Source organism: Osmerus eperlanus, chromosome 5 (genome assembly GCF_963692335.1).
Source record: "Osmerus eperlanus chromosome 5, fOsmEpe2.1, whole genome shotgun sequence".
Taxonomy (NCBI): Eukaryota; Metazoa; Chordata; class Actinopteri; order Osmeriformes; family Osmeridae; genus Osmerus; species Osmerus eperlanus.
In genome coordinates this window covers 13,927,927-13,942,581 of record NC_085022.1, presented here as the reverse complement: position 1 = coordinate 13,942,581, position 14,655 = coordinate 13,927,927, and the positions used below count along the sequence as shown (strand labels likewise).

The following is a 14,655-nucleotide window of genomic DNA, read 5'->3' as shown; positions in this document are numbered from 1 at the left end:
GGAGAGAAAGACAGAGACAGAGAAACAAGGAGAGACAGAGACAAAGAGACAGAAAGATGTGTATGTGCATAGGTGTGCAGTGTTGTCTTGCCATCAGACTGCTGTCAGTAGCCTTCTCTCCTAAACCTTAAACCTCCTGCTTCCTGTTTATGTTGCTGACTCCCTCTGGGCACACTCAGTGGCTCCGAGTGCACTGTTGCCAGGCTGTTGTTGCCAGGTGCCGTAGCACAGGGTGGATTGGTTCATACAGAGGCCAATTTATATCTTGTAATTCAGAGACAGGAACAACAAAACAGGACTTTGTCACAAGGAGTTGTGTATGAACAGAACTTTGAAACCAGTTGATTTCCTATTGTATTTGCAGGTATGTGTGAGTGTGTGTGTGTTGTGTTACCATATCAACACATCACACATGCCAACAGTGACCGAGGGGCTCAGAGTATCATCATCATGGTGGTTTGGAACATTCTTCCTTCAACCCTGGGACAAGGTTGTCATCTTGGACTGACGGTAAGGTCAGGGCTCCACCTCACCTGATCCCTCCCTCTGTGCACCTGTTAGTACCTCAGGGGCCAGGTTGCCTAGCCACAGGGTAAACAAAGGCCATGTCTCGGACATCAGATATGGGTCCCAAAGGACATGACCATGGATGAAAACAAGTCATGCCTGTCCATCCTTCATTTTGTTTTTTAGTTTTTCTACTGGGGTTATAAAAATAATAATAATGTTAAATACAATTTATAAAAGGATGAATCTCACATACAATTAAGATTTTAAATTTAGTTTATTCCTTTTTGGTTTGCAAACAAAAGGCACCCATAGATAATCTTTTTTTTTTCTTTTCTTTTTACATTGACTGAGCTTTCCAAGTCCAGAGCATCCAGCAACGGTTATGGTCGTCAGGACACAGGAAGTGATACATTTGTATTGGACAAGAATACAGTATACCGTTATTCGATGAAAACAACAAATGTTAGCAGGCAGAAGACACAATAAATGGTGTGTTAACCAAATGTCACCTTTACATCCACATATCCAGACCTTAGTGATAAGAAATGTATTTGTCTGACGTGCAGTTAGATCATTGCAGTGCTCTTAGATCATTGCAGTGTTGCAATAATGGACGGGCATCGCCGCCAAACAGGTGAGACAGTTCCTACTCTGACAGAGCCTCTCAATCACGTTAGTGAATGAACATTGAATTAGTCATGTCCCTGCTTCTGTCACAGCCATACAGCACAGAAACACTAGAACTACCCGGAACCCCACATCTTCAAAAACAGACACAGAAAGAATTTACAGGAGCTAAAGTCAACATACGCAAGGATACCCTTCAAAACATTTGGAAAAGGACGCCCGTTTATCAATATTCAAAACACAAGAAACTTTTGACACAAGGAAATATTAACTTGGGTTCAAGAATCATTGAAAGCTTGACAGTATAGGGAGATGTGCGAGAGTTATGTTCAATTAACCATTACATTCAGAGAGTGCGCAAAATACATTAAGATCTACTGTAGACTTTTAGATTTTTTTTTATAAGTAAATAAATCCCCACACAATACATTGTTAGCATAAAAATATTCTATTAGGTCAGATTTTTTAAATATGAAGTCTATACCTAAATAGAGTTTTACACGGATTAGAAAACATCTGATTGCTCCTTTTTCACGTTATATAGACAAAGTTCAGGCACAATTCACAATGTGCCATCACACACATACCTCTCCAACAATTTCATAATAAACCCAAGTCAGAGTAGCTCTCACAAGCACGCAGAGCCACAGCATGGTCAATAAGCAAAGTCATGGTACAGTAACCATGGTAAAGTACGGTAACCAAGGCAAATCAGACGGTCTGTCCTACATCATGTACGATGAGACCTGACAAGAAGGATAAAGGACAAATACAAATAGTCTTGCCTTAAGCATTCACTTGCCTGGGAGATAAGACCACCTTTGACTTCCATGGCAAGACATATTGATAAAAGGCATTACAATGTCCAGGTAAACAACAAGTAAACTCTTAAAAAGGCATGATAGGGAACAGGCTAAACCTTCTGGAAGGGAAACTGAAGCAAGATTAATAGCTTAACAGACTTCCAGAAAATGCCCAGGATCACTGAACTTAATTTAAAAAAAAGAAACGTATGCTGATCCAACCGACATACAGTAACTGCGCTAAATCTAAAACTAACTAATCTAAAAAGCTTGGGCTTTCAAAACAATTGAAAAAAATCAGCAAAGTTGGACTACATCTCCCAGTCCTCCCCAACTATATTATGCACAAAGCAGAGGGACCTACGACCACGACGGGGAAAACAAAAACAAAACGAGCCGTTTCTGCAGTCGGTCGAGTTAACACACGCGAGTTTGAGGCATTGTATAAAAACATCCATTGCAACCTCCCATCTATCCTTGTGCTTGGTGTGATAAGAGGGGAGACTCTCGCAGGCGCCTACAGTAGACCCGAGCCCGAGCACAGACCCAGGCAGACACGTGCAGAAGGTTAACGGACCCCTCGTAGACCCGGCTGCATCAGCAGAAAGCTTCCCCTGAAACCCAGCGAGGACGACACTCTGGCTCCGGTCCTACTCTCTGCCCTTTCAACGCCCCCAGCGTGTACGCCCACATCATCCACTCAGCAACATCAAGAACTGCAGAGAAGTGTAAAGTGGGAAGCAGGAGTAGGCCTCGTTAGATGTTCCCATGCCACTACCAATCATCGCGTCTCTCGCTGGTGAATCCCCTCCAGAGTACACTTCGGGGGAAGGAATCGAGAATGTGGACCGCTGCTTCTCACTACCAATGATTTTAAGAGGGGGACAATGTTACTTGTAGCAGGAGGTTTGGCTGTATACATGCTGAGTGAAATCACTGTTGCAGCTGCTCCTAGTCCCAGACCCATGAACAACTACATAGACAGTTTGTCAGTCTCTTCAAGTAAGGTTAAAAGTTTCAGAATTTGCAGTAGAGCGTTGTCCGATGCATAGCCATGTGCAGGCCACAGGGAGGGGAAGGGGCATAAGGTTAGGGGACTGGCATCATGCCTCTAGCAGTAGGTTTCCTGGACCATGAACAGGGGTGGGGTTTGTCTGGGCTAAAGGTGGGTTCTAGTGAGTGTGAAGCCAGGTTCTGAGCATCCAGACTGGGCCTTGAGCAGAAGGGTGAGGGGGGTGTGGTGACAAAGCTGGGGAAGGCAGGGTAAACATGCAGCCCCGAGGCTGATTGGGATCCTATGTGTCCTGGTTCTGTGGTCTTGAGGGCCGGGGCCTTCAGTATCTCATGGTGCTGGACGCTCTGAAGTAGGAGAGGAACTTGAAGCAGAGGCTGACCACAAAGTACCAGATGTTCCGGGCCATCTGGGAGCGGGCGATGAAGACCCTCCAGATCAGCACCACCAAGACAGTGTTGAAGGTGTAGCGGATATTCCTCAGCCTGTAGAGTGAACATTGGCACAGGAGACAAAGACTTAAACCAACCTGATGGCCAGGCTTTAAGAGAATGTACCTCAAGAACCTGTACCTATTCAATTTAGAGTTTTACAAATATTATTAATATAATTATTATAACGTACTATTCAAATGTATTTTTTGTAACAAAACTAAAAGTACATTTTTAATGTAGCCTTAATTTTTTTGCAGCTTTCAGACAATTATTAAATCAAATTCCATATGCCCATTCCTATTTGAAAGAGTTGTGGTGGATAATTCACTAGTACAAAAAATCTGATAGGAATACAGAGGTAAATGGGTCACAGGTAGATAAGCTTGTGTACCCTGTGTATTGAGAGTTACTAAACTAATGATGTGGAACATCAAAGGGTATATTCCAGGTAAAACGGTGATCCACCATTTACTGTTTGCAATACAATTCCATCTGCAAATGGTCTTCCAAGAAATGTGTCCTAATGGCTTCTCCTGTCATCTTAATGGATATGACAAGTCGTGTTCAGAGCACAAATACGCATAGCAGTAGTAAAACAAGACAGATCATGTATAAAAAAATAGATATACAATAAATGTTCTTGTTAAATGACATGTTACTGTACCACTATAAGAGAGCAGGAGCAAGGCATCATGGGTAGTGTAGTTGTCTTACTTGTTGAGATGCTTGCGAGCAGCAGGCAGGCCGGATAGCTCTTCGTTCAGGACGTACTTCTTGGTGCCCATGCAGTAATTTTCCATGTACTCGGCCCAGTGCAGCTGTCTCACATCAAAGTTAAACGCCTGAACATGGGGAAATACAAGAACATATTTGGACTTTCTCAAACACGGATTGCGTAAAATGACTGCTTAATTCCTTTAAGGAAAATGCCAACCTGAACACAATAACTCTGTTATCCACAAAACTCAATGACCCCATTGTGCCTGGCCAATGACACACGTTCAATGGCACGTCTTTGTGCGTTTGTGTGGGGCAGAAAAAAACAAACCCCAGACACACAGGAGTTTATATGTACCCTTGTCAAACAAAGGGAGGAGGAGGAAGAACGAATGAGCGAGACAGATAGAGCACAGGCGTATACATGCGTGTGTGTGCGCGCGCGCGCGCGCGCGTGTCCTGTGTTCCTACCCTCTTGTCTTCTGGACTCATCTGTCCCATGAGCATGGTGACGTTGTCCGTGTTCCACACCCAGGAGTGGCTGGTGAAATACTCCAGCACCATCATGGCTTTGTGGAGGCGTGTGATGGTCCTCATCATTCTACAGGAGCACCAGGCAGGGCGGAGAGTTATGGTACAAGGAGAGCTGCCAGGGAATGCCCTACTGGGTTCCCAGTCAGCACAGACTTTATGCAGCACATCGGGCGGACATAAAAGGGATACTTCATCCAACTCGGGAATCAATTCAATATTTTGTCTCTGAGCTCATATTTAAAAGGGCTGCCATGAAAAATGGACAGGATAGCCATAGGTTGGGCTGCAGTGTTCCTACAGTGCTTGTAAAGCAGGGAAATTGGTGAACTATCCCTTTAAGAACATTAGTCTGACACAGGTCTCCATTTGTTGTATTAAACTTGTAGCATGTGTACGGACACCGGGATTGGAAGCCAATTGTAAACTAAGGAATGGATGGATACTTGGAATAAAATTCCCCAAATTACCATTTTGTTACCACTAATGGGAACTGCAAATTTGAAGTTATGAATTTGATTTTATTCCCGTACCCTTACACATGACTACCAATACATCGAGACCATTTAATCCCTATGGTTAATTTTTGACCAAGTCATAATTTCATCACATTTAAACCAGTCTTGATTGGGTTAAACAGAAACTGACCATTCACATTGAGTATGAAGACTTGACAAACAGTGGAGGGTATCTGAGCATCTGTACAGTGGTTCTCAACCCTGGTCCTCAAGTACCCCCCGTCCTGCATGTTTTAGAATTTTCCCTGCTCCAACACACCTGATTCAAATGAATGGGTCGTTATCTAGTTATGCAGAAGCCTGCTAACGACCATTCATTTGAATCAGGTGTGTTGGAACAGGGAAATATCTAAAACATGCAGGACAGGGGGTACTTGAGGACCAGGGTTGAGAACCACTGTGTTAGAATATAACAGCTGTTTAAGTAGTGGGGGAAAATCCAATATACTGATCCAGACAAAGCAGATTCATGACCTGTTGGATAGCAGCATGAAGGATATATATTTTAGATTACGGCAATTATTTTTAGATAAGCACCCCATTGAATGCCGATGATGAATCTTCTGGCCATGTTTGTTGAGGTACTCGTTATGTGTTATACTTGTAGCTCTAAACAGCTTGTGACTCAGATACCCCCCCAGGAGACAGTATGATTCACATGAGGGACAAACAGGGTGGGTGGCCAATCCAGGGACAATTCCATACTTACAGTGCTCAAACTAATCCATTCAGAATTAACTCTCCCCTCAAGTGTGTTGGATAACAAACCAGATACATTTCAGACTGGCCAAACAGGGCCAAAATGACAAAAGTCCTTTACAGTGTACCAGAAAGTGTTACACAATATAGCCACAAAAAAAAAAAAAGATTTATCTGAAGTGTATCTGGTCAAACAGTGGAACATCATTTCAAATACCAGGTACCGGTGTCAGTAGAAGCAAACATAAATTAAAAAACAGAAAACAGTTGTTTGGTATCTGGAATAAGTGAAGAAAACAAAAGGTCCCATGGTGCAGGTTACGATTTGAAGAGTGGAGAAAGATGAGGTTGAAATTCACTTCAATGTCACGCAAATGACTTAATGGCATGGCTGATTTGAAAAAGAAAAAAATTCCCCAAATTGGGGTTTTCCATGAGAAAACAAACTGCCATGGTGAAATTCCTCTGTAAAGAATGTCTCAATAGCATCCAAAAATGTCAAGGTTGGGGTATCTTTCAAAACATAGGATAAAAAAAAACAAAAAAAACATGCTGGGGACAAGACCTCATGCTCATCCCTGTGATAGCTTAGTGTTAGCCTTTCACGCTAGCAGCAGAGCCAGCCGATGCCATCAAATCCAGCTGCCTAGCTTCCTCCCCCTCCCCCCACCATCATGCCACGGAGTCAGTCAGTCCAGCACCAAGCTGAGGTGGGAGGAGGGTAGCCGGGACCGTTAACCGGGGATTTAGACCTTACCGGGGCTTCCTCCCCGTGACTCTGAGATAGCCGTCGTATAGCAGGGCAGGGAGAGTGTGACTGACCGTGGTCCAGTACTGATTGGTGAACGGGTTGGAGCGCAGATTAACATTGGGGCGCCTGAAAGCCTGCTCTAAGGGGTTGATCTTGAAGGTCATGTTTATACAGTTCTCTGCAGGAGAAATACACATCACAGGACAGAGGGGGAGGGGAGGGGGCATCCTTAACGTTAAGCACAAAATCTACAAGCACATAAATACATCAGCCCTGATCAGAAACAAACTCCCTTCTGGCTCGTCACCAAGACCTCTAGACACCATGGAGCAGATCTGTCGGGGTGAGAAGCAGCATAGCTTCTCCACCTCCTGTTCTCACAGGGGTAGGTGAAACTACTGCCATTTAGGATTAGATTCCTATGGAGCCCTTCGAAACATTCAACATTCCAGACGTGTCATGGGGTGGGTGCCAGAGGTGGTTTCGGGACAGGGCCAACGACACTGACAGGAAGGAAGCAACAGTGCAGAACCCAGCCTTGGCACCGGGTAACGGGCAGGGTGGCTTCTGCACCCTTGTCCGGCAAACATCTCTGGACACAAGCATCACAGGTACAGCATCACAGCTACTAGAGGCTACACTGAGAAGAGATACAGCGCCACGGATGTCAACTGGGAGGGGGGAGGGAGGGCGTGGGGGTCCCGACCTGGACGGGAGCGGGAGGGATTACCTGGGTTCTCGTCCAGTCATCCTGAGGTAGAGGTCATAGAGAAAGGCTGGAGCTTTGTGGCTCACAGCGATCCAGTACTGATTGATAAGGTGATTGGTTGTGAGATTTACATTGGGCCTTCTGAACGCCTGCTCGAGCGGGTTCCTCTTGAAAGTGGATATTACATGGTACTCTAAGAGACAAAAGGTGGTTCAACAGGAAAGATTATACTGCAATCAGTGCCCCTCTCTTTCACCTGAACTAGAAAGTGGGCTAGATTTAAGCAAGTTTAAATATAGTCGCAACTAGTTCACAAAATGTCAGTGTCTCTTTGGTTCTGAACTCACAGCAGGAAAAATCTGTTTTAATCTTGTGCTCATGTATTGAACAATGCAGGACAAAATATACTGAATTATCATTTTTACATGTAGGCTATTACCTGTCATCTGCTGGTACAAGGGAACTACACAACATTTCACTGTAAAAACAAATCAGTGTCCAAATAATAGATTAAGCAGTAATGTTTGGCTATCGTTTTCCAAGTGGATCAAATTCATACCCCACCAGTCAGGCTACGATGAGGACTCCTTCATTGTGGCACAGAGTTGATCAATGGAATAGTTATGTCTAAACTACCAGGGTGGTTATGGGTGGTCTGAAACATACTGATGAAGAAATTGAGATCCCAAAACGCGGGCTGCACTTTGATTGTGAAGTGGCAAATACTAGGTAACCTGAAGGACACTCGGAGAGCCTCACAGTCAGTTTCTTAAAATACTGAAAGACTGGTGAACCTGGCACTGCCTTGCCTGAACGACAAGAGAAAACCCTCTAATAGTAGCTGTACAGTAGATCCAAATCCAGGGGAGATCTCCCAACACAGCAAACCTGAAACTCCCAAGTTTCAGTTTCTCCCAACTCATCACCCCCTCCATTTGCACATTCTTCTCAAAATTCGGAAGGAAACCCCACGTTCCTCTACTCTGACGTTTTCCTACATCAACTCAAATGTAACAATGAGAACACAAAAGAACTCTGGGAAGGAAGGTTCAATCTTCCCTACAGTGCTGCACACCCAGTAAGAGGTTTGGGATATCCGTGACTACACCCATGACTGCTACAGACAACAGTTATCCAAAGGGAGTTCTGACCCAGGAACGTCTAATAAATCTGCTCGTTTGCACGTTTGAGAGCAAACACAATCCCACTGTGTGTATTTGGATAAGATAAGAGCTTCATACCAACTTCGCCCCAGCGGAAAGGATTGATTCCACCAGTCGTGCAGTTGTACACCAGAATGTTCTTAGGCCTGTGAGGACAAACGGACAGTTAAAATGAGTAGGCCCGGAAGTGTGGCAAACGCTTGACAGCTATGTGTGTGTGTGTGTATGTCCAACCTGGTGTGTCTCTGGGAGCCTGAGTACCAGGCAGCAGCCAGGGTCGTGTTGATGACCACGTCTACTGGAACCAGGTCGGCCACTGCGTTGTTGGACGCCCTCATCGTACGCAGGATTCCCTTCCCAGCCTACAGGGGGCAGGAGGGAGCAGGGCTGGGATGACTACACTACAACAATCCCACCTCAGTCATTTCTTGATTAGAATCGAAATTCTGGGCTAATTTAGCCTTCACAACGTTGTTGATAATACTTGTGGTGATGCATTTTTTTTATTTAAAAAATATACATACCGCGATAAATATTCCGCTGGGTCCGTTGTAGTTATCAATCCAACCCTAGAACAACAGCAAGCAAAAGGTAACTGACTTGACTCATCGGTTGAACTCTCCGAACTTGACATGAGTAATCGCTCACGGGGAAAGGCTCCTTCCAGCTGGCTCCTACGATGGAGGGTCTGACGATGGCCACGTTGAGGTTCCCACACTCCTGCTGCACCAGGTACTCGGCCAGGGCCTTGGTGTACGTGTAGGTGTTCGGACGATCCCCAATCAGTTTAGGGGTTATCAGGGTCACCAGCTTCTCATCCATCCAGCTGGCCAATGAGGGAAAAACGTGTACGCAATGGATGACCGACCAGGAAACACGCAAATAGAGACTTCTCAAACCAGGTGGTGTGTGTGTGTGTGAGAGAGTGAGTGAGTGAGTGAGAGAGAGAAGTGCATCTGGCAGACTGGACTTACTCTAGGGTGTCGATAAGTTTCTTGTAATCGACGGGTGGAGGGTAGATGACTTCCTCGATCAGCTCCCTGTCACAGTTGGCATAGGCCGTGGACACGTGCAGGAACACTTCCAAGTGCTTCATCCTGTGGGCCAGGGCCACCATCTTCTGAGTGGCTAGCACGTTCAGCTGGATGGCATCTCTGGGTGGCGGAGACGGGAGGAAACAAGACGGAAAACACACCTTCAAAATCTCATGACTCGCCAAACGCATACATGCCCTACACCACACATCCTCAAAACTCGGCTGCCCGTGGGTTTGAACAGGAAGCAAGCCGTTTCTGTTGGATGGCTGAACTAAAACCAAGGCCTGATAGCCTTCAAAAGCATCTGCTTAATGACTTTTTACATATCGAATGCGTCTTACTTGAGGGGCTCATTGAAGCGGATGGTGGCGGCGCAGTGAAACACTATGTTGATGCGTCCGGCCAGCATCTCCTGATCCTCCTTGCTCAGGTCCAGCTCGGGCTGGGTCAGATCGCTGCTCACAGCGACGATCTTCTCCGCAAAGCCCGGCTGCTCGTCCCGCACCCTGTCAAACAGCTGAAAGACACAGGCGATGCCCCGAATGAACACGGAACGCCACGACTTACTCAAAACAGTCCATCCTACATCCTCACTATGAACTAGACCCACCCCCGCTCAACTCCTGCTCGCCCCTTCCTCCTCTCTTGACGAGAACTTCCCCTTTTCTTCCGCATTTTATTCATTTTAGCAGACGCTTCCTTCCAAAGCGATATACAAACAGTGCATATATTAAGTAAATTACAGTAGCAAACCTTGCAGTTGATCATGTCTGCGATGCGGGCCTGGGGGTTCTGTCCAGCCTTGTGTCGGACCAGCACGTACACCGCCTCCACCCCGGGACAAGAGCGCAGCAGTTTCTCCAGCAGGACCTTCCCCATGAAGCCAGTTGCCCCGGTGATTAGGACGGTCTTCCCCTCGTAGTATTCTGGGATGGACACCATGGCTGCTTGTCTTATCCTGTCCTCCAACCCTCCTTAAAAAGACCTGAAACAGTAGTTAAAACAGATTAGCATTCTTTAAAAAAGGCAAATGGAAAACAAATACCATGGAACGCGATTTACTATGCATGCGCATGAAATGTAAACAAAACAAGCCCATTACTGTCTCACACCAAGACGTGGGAGTTCATGACTGGTTAATCAATCATTACTACCAAGAGTAGTCTAGCGTTATCTCTGAAATAGAGACCAAGTGGATACTGCTCATCTATTCTAGGAGATAACAAGTTAATAATTCCAACAGACAGCCAATATCTTATCTCTAAATAATGGTCAATTGACCCTATCGAGATAAAGAGCTTATCAAAACGGCAGATAAAAAGGCCTACTGTCTACAGCACAGCACTTCCAATGCTACAAAGACTAGAGGCCATTTTTCTTTTATGAAATAAAAGGCAAACCAAAACATATAATCCTGTCACCAGTATCATTTAGGGAACCCGTGCATACAATATGAATACAAGGAATGCACAAAGAACAACAAACTAGTCGAAAGCGACTACGAAACAGCAACACGGTGTTCCTTCCTGGGCTGTCGAGAGACGAGGCGGGCGCTCCCCTGGAGCTGGGCTCTGTATAACCAGCTCATCAGGTTTGCAGGCATTCAAAGTAGTTCTTTACTTCTGCAGCTAACAAAGAGTTCCTGAGGTCACGTGTCTTGGTGTCCAGCAACACTGCCCACCTTGAGCCAGGCACGGCTCTACCTGACCTGGAACAGGGCACCACATCTGACAGTGCACTCCACTCATGGGGGGATATCCCAAAAACACATTCATTCAGCACAGGCTTTTTTCCCCCAAAACAATGTACAGTATAAGGGGGGTGATTTGAACCGGCAATCTCTTGATATGCAGTCAAATGCTCTAACCACTGAGCTACACTCAAACCCACCTTGTAGATATGCCCAAAGGCTGCAAATCCAGACGCATATGAAGAGACAAACTTTCAATCGTTTTAGAAAACTGCATAATAAAAGGTTTCCCCTCTACACAGCTTCACGCTCTGCCCTGGCCGATTCAGCAGATATTGTTCACTGCATCACAGGCAGCTTTGCCAAGTTCCAACCGCTGATCAGTCAACAGACTGATCATACAGGGAATAGCTATGCTGCAAAAAAACAGGGTGGAACTTGATGCCTATAATGATTGCCAAATTCAACCACATCCGACAAAATAGGCACATTTTTACCCCATAAGCCTTCTTAGTTGAGTAAGAAAATGTAGTTGGTACTAAAGGCTGGTATTTTGATATACGTATTGTAATTGAAAATAAACTAATAAATAGCACAAAAAAAATTCTGGCACAAATCTCCAAGACCGTGACTCTTGCCTTGACAAGGCAGCCTCTACAGCTTTTCTAGAAGGATTCCTGGTCACGTTAAGCAATATTGTTCAGTGTTGCAGAATCCTGCCACTGTAGCCATACTTGCTGCTGCCAAAGGTAAACTAGACAAGGTATGCACCTGGAACAAAGAGTGCTAGGTTGGGGGAGACTAACAACCAGAAGAATAAGGCCAGGAACAGCAATGACAAACATCCCTTTCAGAATTCCTTAAATCCACAGTACAAATTATTTTTTCACCAACTACAGATCCTGTTCTCTCAAACTGAGAATCAAGGAGAGTTGAATACCACTACAACCCTGACTTCGGTAGTTACAGGAGCACATCTGAGGAGATCAAACCCTTTTGTGTTAAACTAACTAACCAAAGATGGTACATAAATGAATTTACAATGTACTGTTTCGTCAAAGGAACAGGACAATGCAGCGGTCACTGACTTTAGTGTCCCTGGGAGAAGACAAGGGGGGTCCCCTGCTCTGTACAACCTTGAAAACTGAGCAACAGCCAAGAAGTATAAACAAATGGCCATGACTGGCCATGACTGCAAAATGCACTGTACAGTACACTGCCTAGCTCCAGTGTCTGTAGTCTCATCAGCAAGCTAATCCCAGGCCATTGCCACCACTTGAATAATTGATTATCTACATGCATTCCTTTGGTATTAGGCACTTAGGTATAGTTGAGGGAGTCAATAATCCAATAATAAAGAGAGCAATACATTAGTGTTTGGGTGACATTCCAAATGGGTCACAATCGCTGCCAAGTTAGAGGAATCTGTACATCTAGTAATACAAGACCATTATTTGGAGACACCAACAATGTTGTGCTGCCTTTATCGTATTTTTGCCAACTCGTTTTACATAGAATGTCTCATGGTTAGATGGTAACAGTATACCCTGCAAAGTTGATTCAATAGTATGCTAGTTTGTTCTAATAATAAAAGCATACCCATGCACGTTACACGCCCTAACAATAATAGGAAACACCACTGCCCACTACAAAGACTTGGAGGTTGAAAGAGTGGCATGCATGTTTGGTCATTCGACTTCTCACCCAGTGAGAGGTCCTCAACTATGAAATCTTGTGACCCTGGTTAGAGAACTGGACACTACTATCCCCTCCCGAACTTTATGAAGTTGCCTGTTGAATGAGTGCGCCAGTCACGTCAGCGTCGCACGATGATTAAACTAAAACTTCAGACTGGGGGATGGGTTTTTTGTTTGATAAAATGGCCAGCATTTGAGAAAATTGTACTTTAGTTGAGAGCAAGCGAATGGAACAGTGCCACATCTGCTAACATTAGCTGGCAGGCTGGTTCGCTAGCTTCACTGTTGTAACTAGCCATGTCTGCTAGCTAGCTAGCTTGAGGAACTTTGCCAAACACAAGGTGATGGATACAACATAAAACAAAGGACTACACAATACATAGAAATACTAAAATGAGCAGCAATCTCTCCTTCACCCATCTCACATCAGGGTGCGTGATGCGCGTTAGCTACCAAAGCTAAAGCCAGAATGCTAGCTACCCCTCCCTCTTGCGCATCTCTTCCGTGGCAATGCATGCTGTCGCACCTCGTTTAAAAAGGCACACTTGAGAACGTCAGACGGTGGAAAGAAAATAATTATCTCTGCGCCAAATAAAAGATCAACAAAATACCTGTTGACTGGACTTTTTTTTACCTGGAATGTCGAGGTGTTTTGTGTTTCCTGGGTTTAAGTCAGTATATGACGGGCGCAAGTGAATACTACAGCTCGAAAGACGAAGACTGGGCTGGGAGAACAGGAAACGTGAAGGGTTGCCAGATGAATTAATAGAGCGCGCGTGACGTCATCGTTCGCTTAAAAAGTGTATGTTGATCTGTCACGCATTCTTGAAAATAGTCACTTTTCACCTTGAAAGAATCGAAATGGAATAGGACAATGTATATATTATTATCCCACTGTGTATAGGGTAACATAACGTGGAAAAGTATATAATGATTTACCTAACTCACAATGAAACTTTCAATCAACAGCTTGGAGTAGGCCAAAAAGAAATCTAAGATCGCCGTAAATCCTCTTGGGTTTCTCCCACAAATAACACAAATTGTCAGATTGTGAACTCCAAACAAAATTAAGTAGATCTACTTGAATGGGAACTGACAGTAATCAATAATACATCCTTCCCGGGAGGGAAGGAATCCATTGAAGGGATTCGACCACTAATCCCTGTGAAGTGGTGACAATTGCTGTTAAAACGTTACTGAACATGGAACAGGTCCATTACACAGCCAGCATGTCTCTACCGCTGAGGAAAGGGTCTATTTCCATCATGTAACTTTGTGTCACCAGCATGGTCCTCCACATGTCCTCACGCAGTAATTGCTCCTAGTTAAATAAATAAAAATTGCCTACTAATGAGTTCATTTTGCAGACGCTTTTATTCAAAGCGAGATACGGAAGGGGGATTTGAATCTGCAACCTGTTGATCTGCAGCCAAACGCTATAAGCCCCACATCCTTAGCTCAGTCATCCATTTGTACATTATTTAAGATTCTTATATGTTTAATGTATGCACCTTCCTGCCACAGTAAATTCCTTGTCTGTGTGAACTTTCATGGCGAATAAAACCCATTCTGATTCTGAGGCTATTTCTGAGGGCTTATCCTTTGATGGGGGATCATGGTTTATAAGTTTGCCATTGATTTCCACAACAGACAAGAAACATACAAACATGCACATACCGTATAACATCACATTTCAGAGCGGATGGCATGTTTAAGAGAATAATTATGCCCAATAAATCCCACCCTTCAACCTGGCC

The 14,655-nt window shown here is 44.6% G+C and overlaps 1 protein-coding gene across 3 annotated transcripts; it reads right to left on the bottom strand.

Moving 5' to 3' along the window:
* Positions 1–767: 767 nt before the first annotated feature.
* Positions 768–13,666, bottom strand: far1 (fatty acyl CoA reductase 1). 3 transcript variants are annotated; one of them, XM_062461780.1, is made up of 12 exons: positions 13,523–13,666; positions 10,265–10,485; positions 9,853–10,028; positions 9,449–9,628; positions 9,123–9,300; positions 8,999–9,043; positions 8,709–8,836; positions 8,553–8,620; positions 7,333–7,504; positions 4,575–4,704; positions 4,101–4,228; positions 768–3,437 (listed from the first exon to the last, which is right to left on the bottom strand). In XM_062461780.1, the coding sequence occupies exons 2-12, from the start codon at positions 10,451–10,453 to the stop codon at positions 3,275–3,277; spliced, it is 1,557 nt and encodes a 518-aa protein (XP_062317764.1). In that variant the 5' UTR covers positions 10,454–10,485; positions 13,523–13,666; the 3' UTR covers positions 768–3,274. The 3 variants fall into 3 exon arrangements, with proteins under 3 accessions (XP_062317764.1, XP_062317765.1, XP_062317766.1); XM_062461781.1 differs by lacking the exon at positions 7,333–7,504 and adding an exon at positions 6,609–6,780; XM_062461782.1 differs by having other exon boundaries at positions 10,265–10,496; positions 13,533–13,632.
* Between the last annotated feature and the right edge of the window lie 989 nt (positions 13,667–14,655).